The 21,805-nt window shown below is 44.4% G+C and overlaps 1 protein-coding gene across 5 annotated transcripts in view; it reads right to left on the bottom strand.

The window, feature by feature from the left end:
• Nucleotides 1-436: 436 nt before the first annotated feature.
• The window catches only part of LOC110070035 (uncharacterized), a 34,865-nt gene continuing 13,496 nt past the window's right edge, over nt 437-21,805 (bottom strand). Inside the window, exons 1-8 of one of the 5 annotated variants that reach the window (XM_078387515.1) lie at nt 20,008-20,164; nt 18,824-18,911; nt 15,989-16,095; nt 15,720-15,807; nt 15,197-15,323; nt 8,278-8,426; nt 7,958-8,087; nt 437-7,704 (exon numbers count right to left, since the gene is read on the bottom strand). In XM_078387515.1, the coding sequence (XP_078243641.1) occupies nt 5,732-7,704; nt 7,958-8,087; nt 8,278-8,426; nt 15,197-15,230 (2,286 nt within the window). In that variant the 5' untranslated portion in view covers nt 15,231-15,323; nt 15,720-15,807; nt 15,989-16,095; nt 18,824-18,911; nt 20,008-20,164 and the 3' untranslated portion in view covers nt 437-5,731. Of the gene's footprint in view, nt 7,705-7,805; nt 7,817-7,957; nt 8,088-8,277; nt 8,427-15,196; nt 15,324-15,719; nt 15,808-15,988; nt 16,096-18,823; nt 18,912-20,007; nt 20,165-21,805 lie in introns of those variants that run through there. The other 4 variants (XM_072987264.2, XM_078387514.1, XM_072987263.2 and 1 more) reach the window with 4 other exon arrangements.

The raw sequence follows: 21,805 nt of genomic DNA, 5'->3' as shown, positions 1-21,805 counted from the left end.
TTTAAAGAAATTCCAAAGTTTCAAGTTACACTGCCAGCGCTTGCGGACACGGAATGTGGCTGGGGCATGTCACAACAGTAGAGGGGGAGAGAGGGAAGGAAGGAAGGAGTGGGAGGGGAGGGGATAGGGGGCTGCATGACTGCATTGCACTGTCCCGGTCAATAGGTGGGCCCCCTCCCGGCCCCATAAAGCCACCAGAGTCAAAGCTGGCAGCCTCTGATATCACAACTGCCGGTAAGCGCGCTTGGAGATGTTGGGATCTGCAAGATGAGGGGAGGTAGGGGTCTTGCAGATGAAGTCTCAGTGCAGAAATTTGTAGATGAAACCTCCCTCTTGACCAGCAAGGGGAAAAAGAAGAGACAAGACACTCAGGCGTAAGGCAGCTGCTCAGAGGGGACCTCTCGATCTCCCCCCTCCTCCTCTTTTATTGTATCCCCTACTACATTTTCTCTAGTTAATCAATACTATTTTAACCAGAGGCATTTAATTTCCTGAATACACAGCCAGAATCAACAGACAGGCTGGTAAACATTCCTGAATACAGAGCAGGGTAAACATATACAGTTAAAACCTTAAGTAAACGAGTAAGTTAATACAATTTACCCAGAAACAGGAAATTCCTAAGTACACATGCAAGCTAATCAACTCAGAGACTGATAATTTTTGAATACACCAGCAAACAGGTTAATCATCCACCTTTGCCCTACGTGACTTGTACGGTTCCTCACAATGGCTGCTGACCCCACAGACACATATCTGACAAAAGCATATATTTTCCCACATGGAGAGGAGCTGCGGAGGACGGCTAGGGCTGCCCCCCCATGCGTCCCAAACCAAATATATGTGCGGCCCAAACCAAAATTTCATCTTCTAATGTGGCCCAGGGAAGGTGAAAGGTTGGACACCCCTGATCTAAACCAAATCCCTTATTAATACACAGTGGAAGATTTAAGGAACTAGATTTAGTGGAGAGAGTGCCTGAAGAATTATGGATGGAGGCTTATAACATTGTACAGGAGGCAGCAACGAAAACCATATCAAATAAAATGAAACGCAAGAAAGCAAAGTGGCTGTCCAACGAGGCCTTACAAATAGCAGAGAAGGGAAACAGAATGCAAGGGAGATAGGGAAAGTTACAGAAAATTGAATGCAGACTTCTTAAATGAACAGTGTAAAGAAATAGAGGAAAATAATAAATATTTATTTTGTTTCCTTGGCATATGTGGGACTGAAAATACCACAGAGAGAAAACATAAACATGTAGTGGAACAGAGCATCATAAATGAAATACAAGCAAGCTGGGGTTTTTAAGTACAACAGGTTTTCCTTCAAAACTCCAAGCAGCAAGGATGCAGTGACTCCTGTGTGCTGGAGGGCCTCCATTCTCTTCCACTCATTTTATCCCTCTGCCTGTAACTGCAGATGGTAACTGTAAGTAAAGATACCCCCATTGTCTTTTAAATGCTTCTAGAGGGATTTTATTCTACAAAGTCCTACTTCTATGCACAAATCATGGAGTTCAGCTGATGCCTGAGAGTTTGCTAAGATTCGGCTGACTTTTTTTTAATTGACTCCAAGATTTTTGCTGCTTTATCCTCTGCCAACCCAAGGAATAGCCAGATCCCTAGAACCTCCTGGCAGAGCCATCTGCCATGAGATGGGGCTTTCCTGTGTTTTTCCTTTCCAGTGCTATCCACAATAGATAGGGGTGCACAGCTTGATGAAGAGTGGCATACAGTTCTGGTTGTGCTGCACCTCAGGAAAAACATCGTGGAACAGGAAAAATTCTGCAGGGGATGGAGAAAGTGGGTAGAGGGAAGCTCCTTCTCCTCTCAGGCAATACCAGAACCAGGGTTCATCCACTCCAATGGACTGTTGGGAGAGAGAGGACAGACCAAAGAAAATATTTATTGGCCCAGGGTCTTGTTAGTCAGTGGAACTCCTTGCCAAGTATATGTACCGCTTTTTCTAATCTCAGCTGCAGAAATGACAGTGGAGTGGACTGAGGAGAAAGAGGGTGGTAAGTACTTGGGATCGTTCTTAGATAAAAAGCAGAAACTGTGCTTCGAATGTGGCGAGAGCTTCAATGGTAGAAGCAACCCTGCTTCTGCTTTTTTTTAAATTTATCCATTCTCTATTAGGTAAGGGAAGGTGATTTGGATGGGGGTATTGGGGTAAATGCCTCCAAGGCAGGCTTCAGCAGTATGTGGACCGAGAACTCCCAGAAGTACAAGCTGGATTTCGAAGGGGCAGAGGAACTAGAGGCCAAATTGCTAACTTGCGCTGGATTATGGAGAAAGACAGAGAGTTCCAGAAAAATATCTACTTCTGCTTCATTGACTATGCAAAAGCCTTTGACTGTGTGGACCACAGCAAACTATGGCAAGTCCTTAAAGAAATGGGAGTGCCTGACCAAATATATATGTGGGACAGGAAGCAACAGTTAGAACAGGATATGGAACAACTGATTGGTTCAAAATTGGGAAAGGAGTATGACAAGGCTGTATATTGTCCCCCGGCTTATTTAATTTATATGCAGAATACATCATGCGAAAGGCCGTACTGAAGGAATCCCAAGATGGAATCAAGATTGCTGGAAGATCAACAACTTCAGATATGCAGAAGGTTCCATGTTGTCATTACAGCTGTTGCATTCACATCTGGCTCAGACAATTCAGTATATTTTATAAATTTGCTGACAATAACCTTACAAAACACACTAGAAGACCCATTTAAGGTTGATTTTTTTTCATTCTATGCATTTTCTGACTTATGGCAATCCAAAATGGTTTTTGAGGGATATGACAGGATCATGGACTAGTTCCTCATTGCTACTCCTGGGGAAAGTAGCAGGGATTTGAACCCAGGTCTCCTGAGTCCTAATCTGTCACTTATCCCCACAGTGGCTCTCATACTGGTTGACATTTAAAAATGCACAAAGTTCCAATTTTCAGTAACTGAGCTGCAGTTAACAAAACAATTGTACTGATTATGTCTTTGCCTTCACCTGACAAATTCTTTGATTTTGAAATTCATTGTCCTTTGTCGTTGCACCTGTTTTTAACATATTTGTAAGCAGCCCTGGGTCCTGCAAAGGAAGCAGATGGGCAACAAATAAAATAAACAAGACAATAAATAAATGTATAATCATTTTTATTGTTACTGTTATTACTGGTTACTCTTCAAACCTTCCTTTATACCTGATTAGCCCAGTGGTTTTTCCTACTTTCTTCAGTTTAAGCTTAAATTTTGCTATAAGAAGCTGATGATCAGAGCCGCAATCAGCTCGAGGTCTTGCTGACTGGTTTTGCTGACTGTATAGAGCAGTGATCGGGGAACAGGGGTAAATTACCCCAAATGGGGTAAAAATGAAAATTCTGGGGGTAATAAGCAGAGCAGTAAACCCTCCAACCCACACTCCCACGCCCTGCAGCCAAACCTCAAACTATAAGCCACCTCTCTCTGCTACTTTCCTTGGTTGCGGCACCGGCACTTGTAAATTTGTTCTTTTAGTGATCAGAGATAAGGTGGCCCCAGGCAGCCAATCCAGCTTCCCCCGGATGGACGTGACTGCAAGCAGGAGGGAAAGCTCCAAATAAGGAGGGAAGGAAGGTGCGAGAGAGTGATGGGTGGCTTCATGAAGCTTGTTTAAATGTATGTAGAAAATTGAGGGAGGGAAGGAGGGTGTATGTGAGAGACATAGAGACTGACTCAAAACTATGAAAAAAGGAACACGCAAGCAGGACGGAAGGCTTGAATTAAGGCAGGAAAGAAGGGTGGATTCATCAGCTTGTTTAAATTTAATGAGAGGAAATGGACATACTGAACTGAAGCAACTAATTGTTGAAATTTGAGGGTTTGTGTGTGACACGTACACACACACAGAGACTTTTCATAAAACCATGAAAAGAAGCTTCCAAAGTTAATCTCCACTGCATTTAGCTCTGCAGTTTCTGCTGAGAACAGCAGAAGTCTGAAGTGTGTAGCAATCATGTTTCTCTATTTCTCATCCCCAAAGCAGGCAGGAGTATCATAGTTTATTCCCCATATCTGAATCCCTGTCTCTCTGCTCCTGGTCTTGCTTTGACTGCAACACCAAACAAAAGGTCTTACAAACAACAGACTGTGGGTTTCCTTATTGAGTGAATCCATCTCATGTGCATTCTTCCTCTTTTCCTACTGTATCGCACTTTTTCCTGCAATGCTGTAGTCTTCCCCTGCTTGTGTTGGCCTCACGTCACACTTCAGATTGTTTATGGTGGAGCTTTTGTTGATCAGACGTGTCCTGAAAGTTGTGGTTTGCCTGCTCGGTGATAAAAAATTTCTCTCTCCCAGAGTGTGAATTGATCTGGTGTATTTCGATTATATCAAAAGAACAAAGCGCCTAATTTGTGAAACCGTTTGTCCTCTTCTTTGGTTTCAACCAATATTGGGTCCAGGGATTCCCCAATTAATCCTCACTAAATGATGCAAACTGGCTGAATAGCTCAGTGGTTTAGAGCCAGAAATGGAGTTCAATTCTCCACTGTGCCTCCCGAACCATGGAAAGGGTTGCTATAAGTCAGAATTGATTTGATGGCACACAATTTCTTCATCAGTTCAAGCAAACATGGGGAAGGTATCCATCTTTTTAAAATACGGACTCCTGGTCGATTCGTATTTTCATGTCATGAAATCAATGGAGAAAATCAGTCCACCCTAAGTCTGTGTAGTCACAGGTAGAGGTCAGAGAAATATAGTGAAAACACTAGGAAATATTAGAGGATGAAGGCAGGGCCAAGGTCAGCCTGTGCAAAGTGGAGATAGCAGTGGAAACTGGTCCAGTCAGAATTGGTCTCTTTCTCTCTCTGAAGGGAGCCCTAGGACTGTCTGATTGGCTGATAATTTCTGCCTGTGGAAGTTAGTAGAAAAGACAACCCATCTCTTGAGAAAAGTGGCAGGATTTGTTCTCAACCAAGGTTGTGAGTTCAATTTCCCCCACTCTGCCTCCTTGATAGGGGCTGGACTTGACCATCCATGGGGGCCCTTCCAGCTCTGCGATTCTAAGACGATGATTCCGAAGTGCAGGACACTAAATAACGGGCTAAAGTTACAGGAAGCCAAATTTTGGCGCTGAATATCAGGGAAACTTTATAATTGTTAAGAAGAACATGACAGTAGGGAGGTGGTGAGTGCTCCAACACCAGAAACATTCAAGAGAAATGTCTGATTAACTTGGATTTCTGCATTGAGCAAGGGGTTGGACCTGATGGCCTTACAGCCCCCTTCCATCTCTATTATGCTATGATGATGATTACAGTGGGACCTCGACTTACAAACACCCCTATCTACGAACATTTTGACTTAAAAATGGCTCCATTCTCAAAAATTGGCATTGACTTGCGAACGCCTCGACCTACGAATGAAAAAGGCAGGGGAAAAGGGCAGGAAATTCGAATTTCCAGCCCTTTCCCCCTTGCCTTTTTGCATTTTTTCTTCCCTCAGAACGCACTGATCAGTTTTCAGTGCATTCCTATGGGAAATAGTGCTAAGACTTAAGAACGCAGTCACAATACGGATTAAGTTCTTAAATCGAGGTACCACTGTTGTTTATTTTTTTAAAATAATATTTTTATATACCTGCGCCCTATATTCTTGGTAACTAGAATGGGGGGAGGGAATCACTAATTCTAACAAAACTATTAAATCTTCCAAGATGGATAAAAAAATGCTCAGTTTGCAGAAAAAAATACTACATCTTCTCACCTTTGTGGATTTCTTGATATAAAGTCAAGTGTGTTTTCTGCCTAAAGGCCCCCTCTGTTTCCATAGAATCTTTGCTGGGAAGAAACGAGTACAGCTTGAATTCTTTTTCAGAATTCCCACCTCTAAATGGTTTCCCCCCCACATGAACTTTCATATGGCGAGCAAGATTTCTGCTCTGTGTGAAGCTTTTCCCACACTCTAAGCATTCAAAAGGTTTTTCCCCAGTATGGATTCTCTTATGGGAAACGAGGGCTCCGTTCTGACTGAAACACTTTCCACATTCTAAGCACTCAAATGGTTTCTCTCCCGTGTGGGTTCTCATATGGGAAGCAAGGACTGTGCTATGGCTGAAGCTTTTCCCACATCGTGAGCATTCAAAAGGTTTCTCCCCAGTGTGGGATCTCATATGAGAGACTAGGCCCGTGTTCTGGCTGAAACATTTCCCACACTCCACACATTTAAACGGTTTTTCTCCTGTATGGGTTCTCATGTGGGAAGAAAGGACTGTCCTGTGGCTGAAACTTTTCCCACATTGTGAGCATTCAAAAGGTTTCTCCCCGGTGTGGGATCTCATATGAGAGACTAGGCCCGTGTTCTGGCTGAAACATTTCCCACATTCCACACATTTAAATGGCTTTTCTCCTGTATGGGTTCTCATGTGGGAGGAAAGGACCGTCCTATGGCTGAAACTTTTCCCACATTGTAAGCATTCAAAAGGTTTTTCCCCGGTGTGGGTTCTCTTATGGGAAACGAGGGCTCCGTTCTGACTAAAACACTTTCCACATTCTAAGCACTCAAATGGTTTCTCTCCTGTGTGGGTTCTCATATGGCAATCAAGTTTTCCTATCTGCCTGAAACTTTTTCCGCATTCCAAGCACTGAAATGGTTTCTCCCCTGTGTGGATTCTCATATGGGAAGCCAGGTTTGTGCTCCAGTTGAAGGTCTTTCCACACTGCAAGCATTTAAAGGGTTTCTCTCCTGTGTGGATTTTTTCATGACAGCTAAGTCTAATTCTCTCATTGTAGCACTTCCCACATTCTAAGCATTTGAATGGTTTCTCCCCCGTATGGATTCTCATATGGGAAGCAAGGTGTGTGCTCTGGCTGAAGGTCTTCCCACAGTCTGAGCATTTAAACGGCTTCTCCCCTGTATGGATTCTCACGTGGGAAGCAAGCCGTGTGCTGTGACGGAAACTCTTTCCGCATTCCTGACATGTGAATGGCTTCTCCCCTGTGTGGGTTCTCATATGGGAAGCTAGGTTTGCATTTTCACTGAAGTGCTTCCCACATTCCAAGCATTTAAAGGGTTTCTCTCCTGTGTGAGTTTTCATATGCGAAGCAAGGTTTGCACTGTATCTGAAGTCCTTTCCACATTCTGAACATTTAAAGGGCTTCTCTCCTGTGTGGATTCTCATATGGGAATCAAGATTTGTTCCCTGACTGAAGCTCTTTCCACATTCTGGGCATTTAAATGGTCTCTCCCCAGTGTGAGTTTTCATATGGGAAGCAAGGTTTGAGCCCTGACTGAAGCTTTTCCCACATTTCACACATTCATATGGTTTCTCTCCTGTGTGGATTCTCATATGGAGAGCAAGGTAGGTGCTTTGACTGAAGCTTTTCCCACATTCCAAGCACCGAAAGGGTTTCTCTCCCGTGTGGCTTCTCTTATGCGTAGCAAGGTCTGAAGCCCAAACGAAGTACTTCTCACATTCAGCACATTTAAATGGTTTCTCCACATTGTGGAGTCTCACGTCGTAATTAAGGATTGTGCTGTGAATGAAGTTCTCTCTGCATTCCAAAGATTTATCTATTGTCTGGAATGGTTGACGGTAACAAAGGTTGTTTGTCCCGCTGAAGCTCTTACGATATTCTAAACACGGTGACTGCTTTTTATCAATGCCTGCTCCCAAGGGTATGCTATCTTCTTTTTCTTCATTTGTCTTCTCTCTCATGTGAGTTGCTGAAATGAGAAAAACGATTGAACTGGAGGCAAAATGTCAAATGGAAGTCTTAAGTTGGGGAGCAGAAGGAACTAAATTTAACACAACACACAACATGCACAACTCCTTTGGCTCCACAATCCACCACACCCTTTTGGAAGAGAGTTCTCAGGCACAACAGCCTAGAAGGGGACAAAACTGTTACGCATGTGGCATATATTAGTTGGTTGCAGTTGTAAAATATCAACAAAAGGGGGGGGACCCAACACTTACCCAGAGAGATCAGACTGGCTAAATTCTCTTCTGTGACTTCTGTGTGCAGGGACCTTTGGCCAGGATCCAGCAGTGCCCATTCCTCCTCCGTGAAAGACACGGAAATATCCTCAAAGGTCATCATTACACCCTGGATGAAAAAAGGAATCATTTTAGCTGCATGCAGAATGCAGTCATTCTATCGCTATTCACTTATGGAAGAAAATGGAGCAATCCACGTGAAACACAATTAAATTTGGGATTCAACTAATCCCAGATAATATTCTCAGCTTTCTTAATGGGATGTTTGACAAAAAAATATAACCAAACATGAGAGATACCTTCAAGTTGAGGGCGACGTCCAAAGGAGAGAAGTACCCAGCACCTCTCCACGGCTTGGCACCAATTAAATCGGGTTGCAGAGAATCTGTTTCTGCCCCTCCAGAAAAAAGGGTTGAGGAAGGCTCTGTTCCAAAGATCATGCCAAAGCCTGTAAGGAGAATGGAGCTGTTTTATTTTTTTTATACACCTTTTATATTGCAGAGAGGAAACATCTCTCTTCCTAGCCAATATTACTATTATTCACATGGTGTGTGTGTGAGAGAGTTGGGAAAGGAGAAATGTTTACCGGTTGAAGTAGAAGCTGCTGGATAGCTCAGTGGTTTAGGTCTCTGGCTAAGGAGCCAAAGGTTGGGAGTTCGATTCCCCACACGTGCCTCCTTGACAGGGGTTGGACTCAATGATCCATACAGTCCCTTCCAGCTCTGCAGTTCTAAGATGATTCTGATTCTAGAAACAGTCCCACCAGTTCCTCATTCGGTAAGGTGCCTGCTCTGCTGTTTTCTGGTGCATCCTCCAGGAATTGGGGCCTTTGTGCAGCCATGCTTCTGCTGTCCCATGAGGAAGCCAGGGACCAATTTTGGATTTTTTTAAAAAATCCCTGCATGGAAAACAAAGCTTGAGCCTTGAGGACAGAAACAGGAAAGTGAATTGCTAAACCCAAAGTGCACCAAAGGGCATCCGACATGGAGAGAAGCACACAGGCTTTGTTCTGTCTATTTTAGGAAAGCCACCCGTGCATTCCCAGCCCTTTGGAAAGGGCAGGACAAAAAGCTCTCAGTAACATTGGGCCTCTCCCAGCCTAAGGAGAACCCAGTCCTTATTTTAATCCTGGGAGTGGGGCTTCTCCTCCTTTTCCGAGTCAGCCCTTTCATCTTCCAGATCTCCTGACCCCTCTGTATTGTTCCCTTTTGGATAGTCCGGTCCATGCTCTAGGCTCTGGGTGCAGCAAAGACAACAGTCCACCAAAAGGAGTGTCCTCTTTACTGTCCTCTGCCAAGGTTGCAAATACAGGGGTCGCCCCCCAGATGATGTCCAAGGTGGCTCCTTTGCTTCAGATCTCCCCTCTGTGGGGAAGAAACTGGGATGGAGGAGTTGTTTCTTGGCTACTCAGTTCTCAAACCTTCCTCCCCCCCCCACTTCTATTCGGCTTGGTGGATTCTGGGATTTGTAATTCTCAAGAGGGAACGTTTCTATAGCTCTGGCCACTTCTCAGGGCTTCCAACTGTCTGCCCCTTTTTTTTCAGATGACAGCTTCCATTTTGCACTTCAGCTCCCAGTTGGTGGTCCCAAAAATCTGAAAAAGTAACTTTTCCCGGGACTCCTTCTCCCTCCCTGGCTGCAAGTGACCTATTGCCCCACACCGACCCACACAAGACATGCAAACAGGTGGAAGCCCTTCCTGGTCCCATAAGCGGGGGGGGGGGGGCGCTCTGCTTGGCAGGAAGGAGTCAGGAAGGAAGAAGAGGAAAGAGACAGGAAGTGGGAACCCCACATCCCGCCCCCTGCTTCCTGAATGCCTCTCTAGGACTCAGCACTCAGTCCCTTTAACCCTTAACACCAGCCCTGAAATCCAAGCCAGAGGCTGGAGTACAGAAACAGAAAACATGGCTGTGGCTTAAATAGAAAATCATGTGTTTTAAATCTTCTGATTTCAGCTGAAATCTTTAATTCTGTAAAGAGTTTAATTCTACAGTATTTTGATCTATGTCACGTTGTGCTTCCACACTCACCCACAAACACATGCATATAGATATATACATATACAAACTCTATGATACTCTCATTTTATATATATATGAGAGAGAGAGAAAACACCCCCTGAAAATGAGCTCTAATGTGTTTTTGGAGCAAAAAACTAATATAAGACCCTATCTTATTTTTTGGGAAACACAGTACATATACAACACGACAGAGATCAAAATAGATTTAAACTCCTTATAGTATTAAAGATTTCATCTCAAATCAAAAAAGCAAAACATCAAATGCATAAAAATAATAACAAAGTGCCATTTTATTGTGTATTTTAAGCATGAAAAAGAGAAGGCAAGGACGTGAAGATTTTTAAATGTGTCTTTTTGTGGGTGACAGTCCATGTCTTAACTCACTTGGAAAGTTCATACTTTTTAGTATTTCTTTCTTAAATTTATTGACAAGCCCAGTAGTGCAGTGCACTATTCTGGGTGGCTTACAGCAGTCACAAATAAAACCAAAACAAATACTATTAGACTACAAAGACAGAACTAGAAAACGAAAAACAGTTAACAAATAAAAGGCGTGCATCAGTGGCAAGATCACAACGGAAGAGCAAGGCGCGAAGGACTGGAGGTGTAAAATCAAGCAGGGACGGGGTGGAAAGCCTCCCTGAAAACCAATGTTAACAGGGAGGGGACCAGGGGTAGCTCCACTGAGAGGTGGAGCCATAAGGTTGGTGCCACTACCAAGAAGGCCATGTCTATGGGCCTCCTTTGGAATGGTGACCCGGAGGAGCATGGACTGGGAGGATCTGGTGACATTGAGGAGAGATGGTCTGACAGAGAGTGTGGTCCCTGCAACGTTTGCCCCTTTGTAGCCCCTGTTGCTCTTACAAACACAGAGCACACACAGGCAAAACAAACAAAAATACCTTTTTACACCCTGCCACCAGCTGATTGCTAAATCAACGTACCTGTACAATACTTTGCTTAGGAAAGACAAAGGCCCATTCAGTCCTCACTTTTTCTTAAAACAGGTTTATTGATTACAGGTGTTTCATTAATAATTCATAAGCATTTTCTTCCGGTTCATCAATCATCTATATCAATCGTACCCGCCTCAGACTAGCTACTACTACTCAGATCTCCCACTTCTCTCTCTCTCTCTCTCTCTATTTTTCTCTCAGACTGAACTCTTCTCCCCAAAACTCCCAGGCTAAGCCTTTTTTTAACATCTCTGGTGGCCCCACCTCTCAACCACATCAACATAGACTATGAATAATGCATAACCTATTTAGCATAATGAGGGTGAACGCCACAGTCCCGAAACCGCAAAGGGCTTTGGTACGTGAGCATCAAAAGCTTGAACCTGATCCAGGACACAAAGGAGAACCAGTGAAGAGGAGCCCGGACTGGAGTGATGGGATCCAATTGGCTCACACCACATCTTCCAGACACCACGGGACTGTGGTTTTTGGGAGTTACCGAAGCAACTTGCCAGACATTAATTTTACAATTCTTAAAATAATCTGAAAAAGTCTCCACCCGTTACAACGACAGGGGAAGGGTTAGGGGGTGATGTTCCATTCAATGAATATTTTTCAAAAGAGGGTCCATGAAAACTGATGGACCAGGACCTCTTGTCCTAATAGTAAAAGACTCCCTTCTTCTCACCCAACCCAATTTTTTAATCTCATTTTATAACATGGTAACAATACTGGGGGAGCAACAGAGGCTTAAATTTTTGTAACTTAAGCACCCACCCTGAGGGGATATTCTCTTGCTTTTCCGCTACAGATGGGAAATAGTTTGGGTGCGTCTCCCACGACAAGGGGGCGACTTCCAGCACTACAGTAGCCCTCCATTTTGTATTCATAGGGTTGCTACCTTTTTTTCCTGTAAAGAAGAAAATGCCGAGAAGGTGGATCACAACTCTTGACTACACTGCAGGGTTGTCAGTTCGCCAAATAACGGGGAAGAATACCAGCCTACCATACCTAGGTGGTCTGTTACCACTCTTTGCAATCTGAAATATGGGGAGGGTTAGTACATCACCAGTCAAATTGATGGAGCTTGATTTGTTTCATCAAAATTCTCCATGTTTTTATGCCATAAGAAAGAGAAAAAGCCTAATAACAGATAGACTGAAGTTCCGGAATTGCTTTCTTTCAAATGGGCAGCCCTCAATTCAAAGCTGGGAAGGAAAAGAGATGGTATGGACAGAACCTAAGAAGTTCCTTTTGAAATAAAAGATGTGTCTGTCTCTCCTCTTTTTGAATCTGAATGGGGAAAAAATAATTCAGAAGTGTGTATTCGCGAAGGCTTTCACGGCCAGGATCTAATGGTTGTTGTGGGTTTTTCGGGCTCTTTGGCCGTGTTCTGAAGGTGGTTCTTCCTAACGTTTCACCAGTCTCTGTGGCCGGCATCTTCAGAGGACAGCACTCTTTGCTCTGAAGATGCCGGACACAGAGACTGGTGAAACGTTAGGAAGAACAACCTTCAGAATATGGCCAAAGAGCCCGAAAAACCCACAACAACCAATTCAGAAGTGTGTCGCCCCTTAAAGCTGGACAGTAAAGAAAGCTGGAAAGAAAAAAATTGATCTGTTTGGATTCTGATGCTAGAAGAGAAACTCTGTAGAAACCCTGGATTGTGAGAAAGACAGATAATTGAATCCTAGAGCAAATCAAACCCAAACTATCTCTGAAGGTTGTCCTACTTTGGGCACATCATGAGAAGACAGAATTCTCTGGAAAATACCCTCATGCTGAGAAAGGGAGAAGGGAGCAGGAAAAGAGGAAGACCAAATACAAAATGGATTGACTTCCTAAAGGAAGCCACAGGCTTGAGTTTGCAAGAGCTGAGCAGGGTTGTTGAGGACTGGACATCTTGGAGATCGCTCATTCATATGGTTTATTTATTTTACTAGATTTATACCCCGCCCATCTAGACAAATAGCCTACTCTGAGCGGCATTACAAAAATTTAAAAACAATAGAACCAATGAACATGCAAAAGTCCAAGATGTAAAAATGTTAATATTAAAATACAGCAGGAGGGAAAGCCTGCCCAAATAAGCCATGTCTTAAGTTTATTTCTAAAGACACCCAGAGAGGGAGCCAGGCGAATCTCTACGGGCAAGTTGTTTCAGAGGTGAGGGGCCACTGCCGAGAAGGCCCGGCTCCTCGTTCTTTCCTTCTGGGCCTCCCTCAGCGTTAGGCCCCTCAATTGCCTGGCCTGGCTAGAACGAGTGTCTCTGGCAGAACTGGGTGGGAGAAGGCGCTCTGCCAGATATCGAGTTGCCATAAGTCAGAGGCGACTTGATGGTACATAACAACAAAAAGTATTGATAGAGATACTCTGGACCATCAAAAAGACAAACAAGTGGGTCCGAAATCAAATCAAGGCTAAGCTCTCTCGAGAAGCAAGCATGACTAAATTCAGGCTTAACATACTTTGTGTACATCATGAGAAGACAAGACTTACAGGGAAAAACAGGAACATTGGAGAAAGTTGAAGGGAAGGAGGAAAAGAAGAAGATCAAATAGGAGACGGCTTGACTCACTCACTAAAGGAACGTGTGGCTTGGTAAGACCTGGGCAGAGTTGTTAAGCAGAAGATCAAATACAATCATTACTGCCATAAAAGAGAGGACACAAAGGATTCAGCATTTAATTATTTTCTGAATATAATTTGAAAATCTGACCAACAGCCAGCAACCCATTTATTGCAAATACAAGTTTCATGCAACTGAACAGAGGACTGCACAAAGAATCATAGAGCCAAAGTGTATTTTAAATAACGTTTTTGACTCAGGTAAAGCCCATAGAAATAACAGACCTGCGTTCCTAAATTCATTTAATGATGAAGCAGGAGGACTGTAGGTGGAAATCAGAGATATTATCAGGGGAAAATTGGGGGGGAGGAATACAATGTGTGTAAGTAAAAGGCTGGATATGAAGGATGGACAATGAAAATGGTTGACGGGGAGGGGGATTTGCTTCCTCTGAAATGCGGTGCTGGAGGAGAGCTTTTCAATTACCCTGGACAGCCTAGATCAAATCAAGCCTGAACTTTCTCAAGAAGCAAAATGACTAACAGTAGGAGTTATATTTTGGCCACACTGTGAACTGATAACCCTTGTGAGAAAAGATAAAATGCTGGGGAAAGTTGAAGGCAACAGGAAAAGAGGAAGATGCAAGGAAAAGATTCAAGAAAGTCCCATTGTTGAATCTGCAAGAGGTGAACACATAATATTTATTATAATAATAATCATCATCTTAGAACTGCAGAGCTATAAGGGAGTCCTGCCTTTTATTGCAAATACAGTGGTGCCCCGCTTAACGATTACCCCGCTTGATGACAAATCCACTTCACGATGATGTTTTTGTGATCGCAATTGCAATCGCAAAAGGATGTTTTAATGGGCAAAATCTGCTTTGCAACGATCGGTTCCCTGCTTCGGGAACCGCTTCTTCGCATTACAACGATCAAAACAGCTGGTCGGGTTTTCAAAATGGCTGCCAGCTGCTCAAAATGGCTCCCTGCTGTTTTTAGGAGGCATTTTTCGCTGCACAGGCATCGGAAAATGGCTGCCCTATGGATGATCTCCGCTGGATGAGCAGGTATTTCACCCATTGGAACGCATTGAATGGTTTTCAATGCGTTTCAATGGACTTTTTTATTTCGCTTGATGAGGATTTCACTCTACAGCGATTTCGCTGGAATATATTATCGTCGTCAAGCGAGGCACCACTGCACATTGAGTCCAGCCCCTCTCAAGGAGCCATAGTGAGGAATCGAACTTCCAACCTCTACGGCCAGAGACCAAATTCTATCCCACAATTCTGACAGTCACTTTTGCAAGATCACTACTTCATAGGGTCACCATAGGTTGGAAGAGCCTCATGACACAACGGTTAAACCACAGAACTGCAGCCAAAGATCTGCTCACAATCCCAGGTAGTTGGCTCAAGGTTCACTCAGCCTTCCATCCTTCTGAGCTCAGTAAATGGAGTACCCAGCTCACTGGGGGCAATGGCAGTGTGTTACTTCAGTGCGACAGTTCACAGTCACAACCTGCCTCTTTAGCCAAATGTTCAAGGTGGACGATAATTCATGAAAGCAGGCAGTGAGATCAATAGGGTCATTTTATTCTTGCTGGGGAGGGGATGTAAAATGGTGGCCACTGTGAAAACAACCACAACGGAGCGTAAAAGAAAGCTTACCCAGAGTCACTACACTAGTGCTATTTTCTTCCATGGCTTCCAGGTGGGGAGCCCGTTGGGCTGGATCCAGCAGCACCCACTCTTCCTCGGAGAAATGCACACCAACGTCCTCGATAGCTACGGGGCCCTGAATTTTAAAAAGGAAACTTTGAAAGCCATTTTTCTAGTTTTTAAACATTTAGTCCAGATGAGAATGGCATCCACAAGGTAAATGGAGGTTACAATATAGGATCTCACCCTTTCCTTGTCGTAGTCTCAGCCCTCCTAGCAAGAAGTCTTGACTAAAGCAAAAAAGAAGGGCTCAAAGGTAAGAAGCGCTCAGGCACCTTCAGTCCCCATTCATTTCTCCCCTCAATCTGTAAGGGGAGGATTTCTATAACATGTCATGTTTTTTTCTGCAGCCTACACTTGAACGTATAAGTGGGTTTGGACATGTTTATGAATAATCTGTCGAGAAAGGGCAGAGTATAGGTTGCAGAGAAAGTATGACATGTCATAGAAATGCTTATCTCCCCCTGCTTACCTGATGTCATAGAAATGCTTATCTCCCCCTGCTTATCTTCACACACAAAAAGATGAACAAGGATGGGTTCCTAGCCTAATTCCAGGGTCTGCCAAGGAAATCACAGGGGAGGAAAAATGTTTTTTGCTTGTCTATTATTTCTGAGGAAAAAAAGGGAGTCTCTCTGCTTTGGTTAACTGAGGTTTAAACATCTCCAGGGAGGTAGGTTCCATCCCATTAATCAAAATGGAGAAGACATTTCAGAGGGAGACCCCCAACCAGCCCCTTACCCGGCGAAGCAGCTCTTCCTCTCCTTTCCTATGTCTTCTGCAGGAGGAGCCTCTCCCCAATATGAGAGATGCTGAGGACTTCTGCACCGCAAACAAAATCCGGGCACCTGTTGTAGGAATGGAGAAAACAAGATGAAGAACACGGAAAAGTAGAGGAAAGGATGCCCGATTCAGGAAGAAAGGAACAGGGGCTTCGGTTAAACGATTTCCACAAAAGGAGTGGGCCTTTTCTTGGTCCTTCAGGGAGACCAGAACGCTCACCCGCTGCTCTTTCCTCCTGCTTCTTCTCCGCACATCTGGTTCAGGAGGAACCCTTCCACCAGCGACTCCACCTGGGAAGCGGATTCTGGTCTACCTTCACTAACCCAGATCCCCATCTCTGGTGGAAGCAGAAGCAGCAACTGTTCAAGGATGATCAGGTCCAGTGTCTCAGAAGAACAGGGCGTGTTCTTCTGGCTTCAGCCATGGATGGCCAAGATGGCAGAGTTGCCTACAGACCCTCGGGGCCAGGACCCTCCAAAGGGGGAGCCTGCCAGGCCATTTGGCCCAAGGCTTCCCCTCAGCCCTGGGTGCAAGGTCCCCGCTTTGAACCCTTTCGGCTAGGTTACATTTTTGCCTTTTGAATTCTGTATGGCATTTATTTATATCCACTATAATATACAAACCAGTTGAGATAAATAAATGTCTACCGTCACACGTCCTACAATTTTTTAAAATGTATGCCATTCTTTCTAATGATTTTTTAAAAGACATAAGACATAAGACATAAGACATAAGAAATTTATTTGTCATTGCGCTCACAAGTGGGTGCAACGAAATGAGGTGCTCTTCCCCAAGGTAGAACTGGACAACACTACAAAAAAAAGTTAAAATATACACAACTTTCACCATCCAAATATAGATACCCCGTTTTCTCTCAGCAATTAAAATCCACCAAAAACCTATGGCCCCACATTTAAACTCAATACTGCACTTGGGTAAAAACTGTTCTTGAATCTGCTTGTCCTTGCTTTCAATACCCTGAATCTCCTTCCTGATGGTAATAGTTTAAAGAGCTGATATCCCGGATGAGAGGAGTCTTTCAGTATGTTAGATATCTTCCTCTTACATCTGTTCTTATACAATTCTTCCAAAGAGGGGAGTGAACAGCCAATGATGTTTTGGGCCGTCTTAATCACCCTTTGAATTGCCTTTTTCTCTGCCACTGTGCAGCTCGTGAACCATACACAGAGACAGTAGGATAATATGCTCTCAATCGAACTCCGATAGAAGGTGATTAACAAACTCTCAGTCAATTGTTGCTTTCTAAGAATCCTTAGAAAATACAACCGTTGTTGTGCCTTCCTGATTAACGCAGCGGTGTTTGCACTCCAAGTCAGGTCATTTGTTATGATAGTCCCAAGAAACTTACATTCAACCACCTGTTCCACACAAACTCCATCTATATACAGTGGCTGAATGTCTGCTCTTTTTTTCCTATAGTCCACTATGAATTCCTTGGTTTTTTGGATGTTAAATAAAAGATTGTTTTTTTTGCACCAGCGGGATAGCTGTAATACCTCGTCCCGATACGCAGACTCATCATCCCCAGAGATAAGTCCTACTAGTGTAGTATCGTCTGCAAATTTGATAATCCTATTACTGGGATGGTTATTGGTGCAATCCGATGAATAAATGGAGAACAGTAGTGGACTAAGGACACAGCCTTGTGGAGTGCCAGTGCTGAGTATCTTGTCAGTAGAGATGTAGTCATTCAGTTTAACCCTTTGTGGACGATTTGTTAAAAAATCCAAAATCCACAGACAGATAGAATCTGGAAAATCAAGATCTTTAAGTTTGTCTATTAATCTGTGGGGTATAATGGTGTTAAAAGCAGAGCTAAAGTCCGCGAACAGCATTCTTACATAATTCCCTTGTGTTTCCAAGTGGGATAAAGCCATATAAAGCACAGTATTGATCGCATCCTCGGTTGATCTATTTTCTTTATAAGCAAACTGAAGCCCATCAAAGGGATGAGGAAGGCAGGAGATAATATATTTCCGAACTAACTGCTCAAAGCACTTCATTAAGATTGAAGTTAGTGCCACCGGCCTGTAGTCATTCGGACTGTTTGTAGGCAACTTTTTAGGCAGTGGAACGATGATGGAAGCCTTGAGACAGACGGGAACTGCGCATAGTGTCAGGGATCTATTAAAAAACCCTTCTTCCTAAACAACGAGGGAGACCATTTCACAACATGAAAAGGCTTCAGCCTTCGGGCACCCATCATCTGAGCAGAGAGAGAGAGGCTCCCTCTGGGTCGGTTTGTGTGGTTCTTTCCGGGAAGCCCTCATCGCTCGGAAAGTCCATGTTGTTGCACGGTTTCACGGTTTCCAAACCAACACAGTCTTGCGCTTTACACTGCCCCCCCCCCACAACAACACCCGAAGAAATGGAAGTGAATGGGCTTCTTTGATCTCCATAGGGGAAAAAAAAGCAGAGTAATAGAAATATCGAGAGGAAGTTCAAGACGTGGGAACACTCAGTCATGTTTAAGGTTCAAGGATGTTCCTGCCTGACAGTCACAGGAAAAAAAAATATCTCCCTGGCCCTGCATTGTCCCACAACTTCCTTGATTTACACAAATCCTAATTATAAGGGGATCGATCCAACTGTCTACACCCTGCAGCCTCTCCTTTACACTTCCCGTAGGAAAATGGCTCTTCTGCTTTCTCAAAAGAGAAGCCACTTGCTTTAAGGTCCTCCTCAGAAACACCGAATGCTCGCCCGACAGGGTGGGGAGAGATCGGTTGTTTCCCTTTATCCCATTCCCAGTTAGCAGCCTTATCTCCTCACCAGTGTGGAGTCCGGTCACCGGGAAACTGGTTTCCAACCCTCCAAGATTGAAGCAATCAGACAAAGACGGAGATTCGGAATGGGGGAACTAGAAAAGATTATTGAGTGTGAGGATGTGTTACCAGAGACCAGGACCAAGATCACACTTTTTTATTTCCGATCACAATGCAAGTGTGAAAGCTAAGCTGGGTCATTAAGGAAGCAGGAAGGGGAAGAATCAATTCATGGGAAAGGACGGTTTTCCAGCTAGCTTGGACTGCTAGAACAAGTGGGTCCTAGATTAAATTATCTCTGGAGGCAAAAAAAATCCCAAAGCTGAGGCTGTCTTACGTTGGGCACATCGCGAAAAGGCAAGATTCTCCGGAAAAGACAATAACGCTGGTAAAAGTAGAAGGTGACAGGAAATGAGGAAGACCCAATACGAGATGGATTGACTCCTTAGAGCAGTGGTCCCCAACTTTGGGCCTCCAGATGTTCTTGGACTACAACTCCCAGCAGCCTTCACCACCACCACCTCTGCTGGCCAGGATTTCTGGGAGCTGAAGTCCAAGAACATCTGGAGGCCCCAAGGTTGGGGGGGGACCACTGCCCTAGAGCAGTGGTTCTTAACCTTTGTTACTCAGATGCTTTTGGACTGCAACTCCCAGAAGCCTTCACCATCAGCTGTGCTGGCTGGGGTTTCTGGGAGTTGCAGTTCAAAAACACCTGAGTAACAAAGGTTAAGAACCACTGCGCCTAGAGGAAGGAAGCCACAGGCTTGAGTTTGCAAGAGCTGAGCAGGGGCAGGATGTTTTGGAGGTTGCTCATTTCGGAGTCGCCATTAAGTCAAGGGCGACTTGACGGCACAATAGCCACCCCCCAGGTCAATATGGGGGGGGGAGGATCAGTGGGGAGGATTTAGCTTTGCAGGCTGGAAAGGAGAGGAGGAGAAGATGGGTTTTGGGGGGGGGGAGGAAATGACAATCCCCAGAGGGGGGGGTCACCTGCCCCGATCTGGGAGAGAGGGAGGGGAGGAAGGGTCTTTCAGTGACTCCCCCCCCCAAGCCGAGCACCCCTTTCTCCCATCTCTGGTCCCCCCCAAAACCCTCTGCCCCTCTCCCCGCTCCAAAGCCAAGCCCAAGACTCCCAGCCAGCCTCCCTCCTTCTTTCCTTCCTTCTCCCCCCCACCCCACCCAAGGGCTCACCTGCAGCCCCACCTGGATCGCACACACACACACACCCCGAGGGAGGGGAGCTTTCAAAGCAGGAGACAAAAGGATCGAAAGATGGAAAGGATCGTTCTAGCAGATCACTCCGTTCTCTTGTTCCTGGGAGGGAGGGGGGATCTCTCCCTCTCGATCTCTCTCTAGGACCAAGGAATCACTTGTTTTAACCCTTTGAAGTTAGAAAACAAAAGAACAGGCCCCCTTGGAATGAGGCGAGGAAAAGAGAAACCTGGCAGAGAAGAATTTAAAAATCTTTTAATTTCAAAGGTTTCGTTGTGGAAAGGAGCTCGCAGCACAAACATTGCCAACACGCATAGGGATTCCCGCTCCCATTCCTCTTTTTATTATCATTATCATTATCATTATCATTATCATTATTATTATTATTTTGCTGTACAGAAAGCTGGTGAAGTGTGGGCGAATGGGCTTTTTTGGGGGCTCATTTCTTGCAAACGCAAGCCTGTGGTTTCTTTCGCAAGCAAGTCCATCTCACAGGTGGCCTTCCTCTTTTCCTGCTGCTTTCCACCTTTCCCAGCATTTAAAAAAAAGATTACCACATAATTCCTTTTTGGAGTCTTGATATGTCTGTCAGACGGAGGGGATGTGACACCCTCGGTCTCTCACGCCACAGGCTGCCAGTCTGTTTCCCGGTACAATTCAAAGAGCTGGTTTTAACCTATAAAGCCTGAAACAACCTGGGTCCAAGTTCTCTCAGGAATCCTTGTCTCCCTTTATGAACCTGCCCGGATGTTAAATTCATCAGAGGAAATGCCTTTATTTTATTCCACCACTTTCACAGATGCGCTCGGTGGATACATGAGGAGCAGGGGGCTGCTCCCAGACTTTGGAACTCCCTGCCACTGGAAGCCAAGCTGGCCCCATCGTTACTCCCTTTCCGCAGACTGAGGAAGACCTTTCTCTTCGAGCAGGCTTTCCCTCAGTGACTGGCTGCCTGAGAGGATGGTTTTTTTTTTTTTCCTAAAAGATGGTTTGTTGTGCCTGGTTGCTTTTAACTTTTGCGTCCTGATTTTTATTTGCTATTTTTAATGTCATATTTTGTTTAATTCTAGTTAAAGATTTGAACAACGTACTGTACTGTTTTTAGCTTTTGAATATTGCTTTTTTTAAAATGATCTAAGCCGCCCAGAGTGGTTGTATAGACCACTGGTTCTTAACCTTGGGTTACTCAGGAGTTTTGGACTGCAAATCCCAGAAGCCTTCACCACCAGCTGTCCTGACTGGGGTTTCTGGGAGTTGCAGTTCAAAGTTATTATCTGGCTCAATAAGTCATGCTGAAGAGTGACAGGTATCACGTTCCACACTCTCCCCTCCCACCTCGCTTCCATGTTTGTTTCTACTAAGGGAATAATCCCACTGGTCTCCTCCAGTGATGCTCGCTCACAAACCCAGCCACAGCCTGACTGCTCTTATGACCTCAGTTCATTTGAGTCGTTCCCAGATTCTGGGAAATCTGTTCTAGCATACTGAATTTTAAAAAAAGAAAAAGGAAGCCGACAAAATATTATAGCACCAGAAAGACTGCCAGATTGGCTTCTGTGAGAGAGCTTTCATGGGTCAAAATCCTCTTCGCTCAGGGAGACCTTTAGGAATTGGATTTTGATCTGCTAAAGCTTCAAGAAGGAAATCAACCAGTTAGTCCTTATGTAGTTACAATATTTTGTCATTTTTTTACTGCCTTTCCCCCAACAAGTACTTCATTTGAGCAGGAGGAGAGCACACAGACTGTTTGGCATTTGTTCAAAACAAAGAACAATGT

The sequence above is a fragment of the Pogona vitticeps genome, chromosome 2 (genome assembly GCF_051106095.1).
Source record: "Pogona vitticeps strain Pit_001003342236 chromosome 2, PviZW2.1, whole genome shotgun sequence".
NCBI classification, from domain to species: domain Eukaryota; kingdom Metazoa; phylum Chordata; class Lepidosauria; order Squamata; family Agamidae; genus Pogona; species Pogona vitticeps.
The sequence above is the reverse complement of the archived record's forward strand: the minus strand, read 5'-3'. Positions and strand labels throughout refer to the sequence as shown.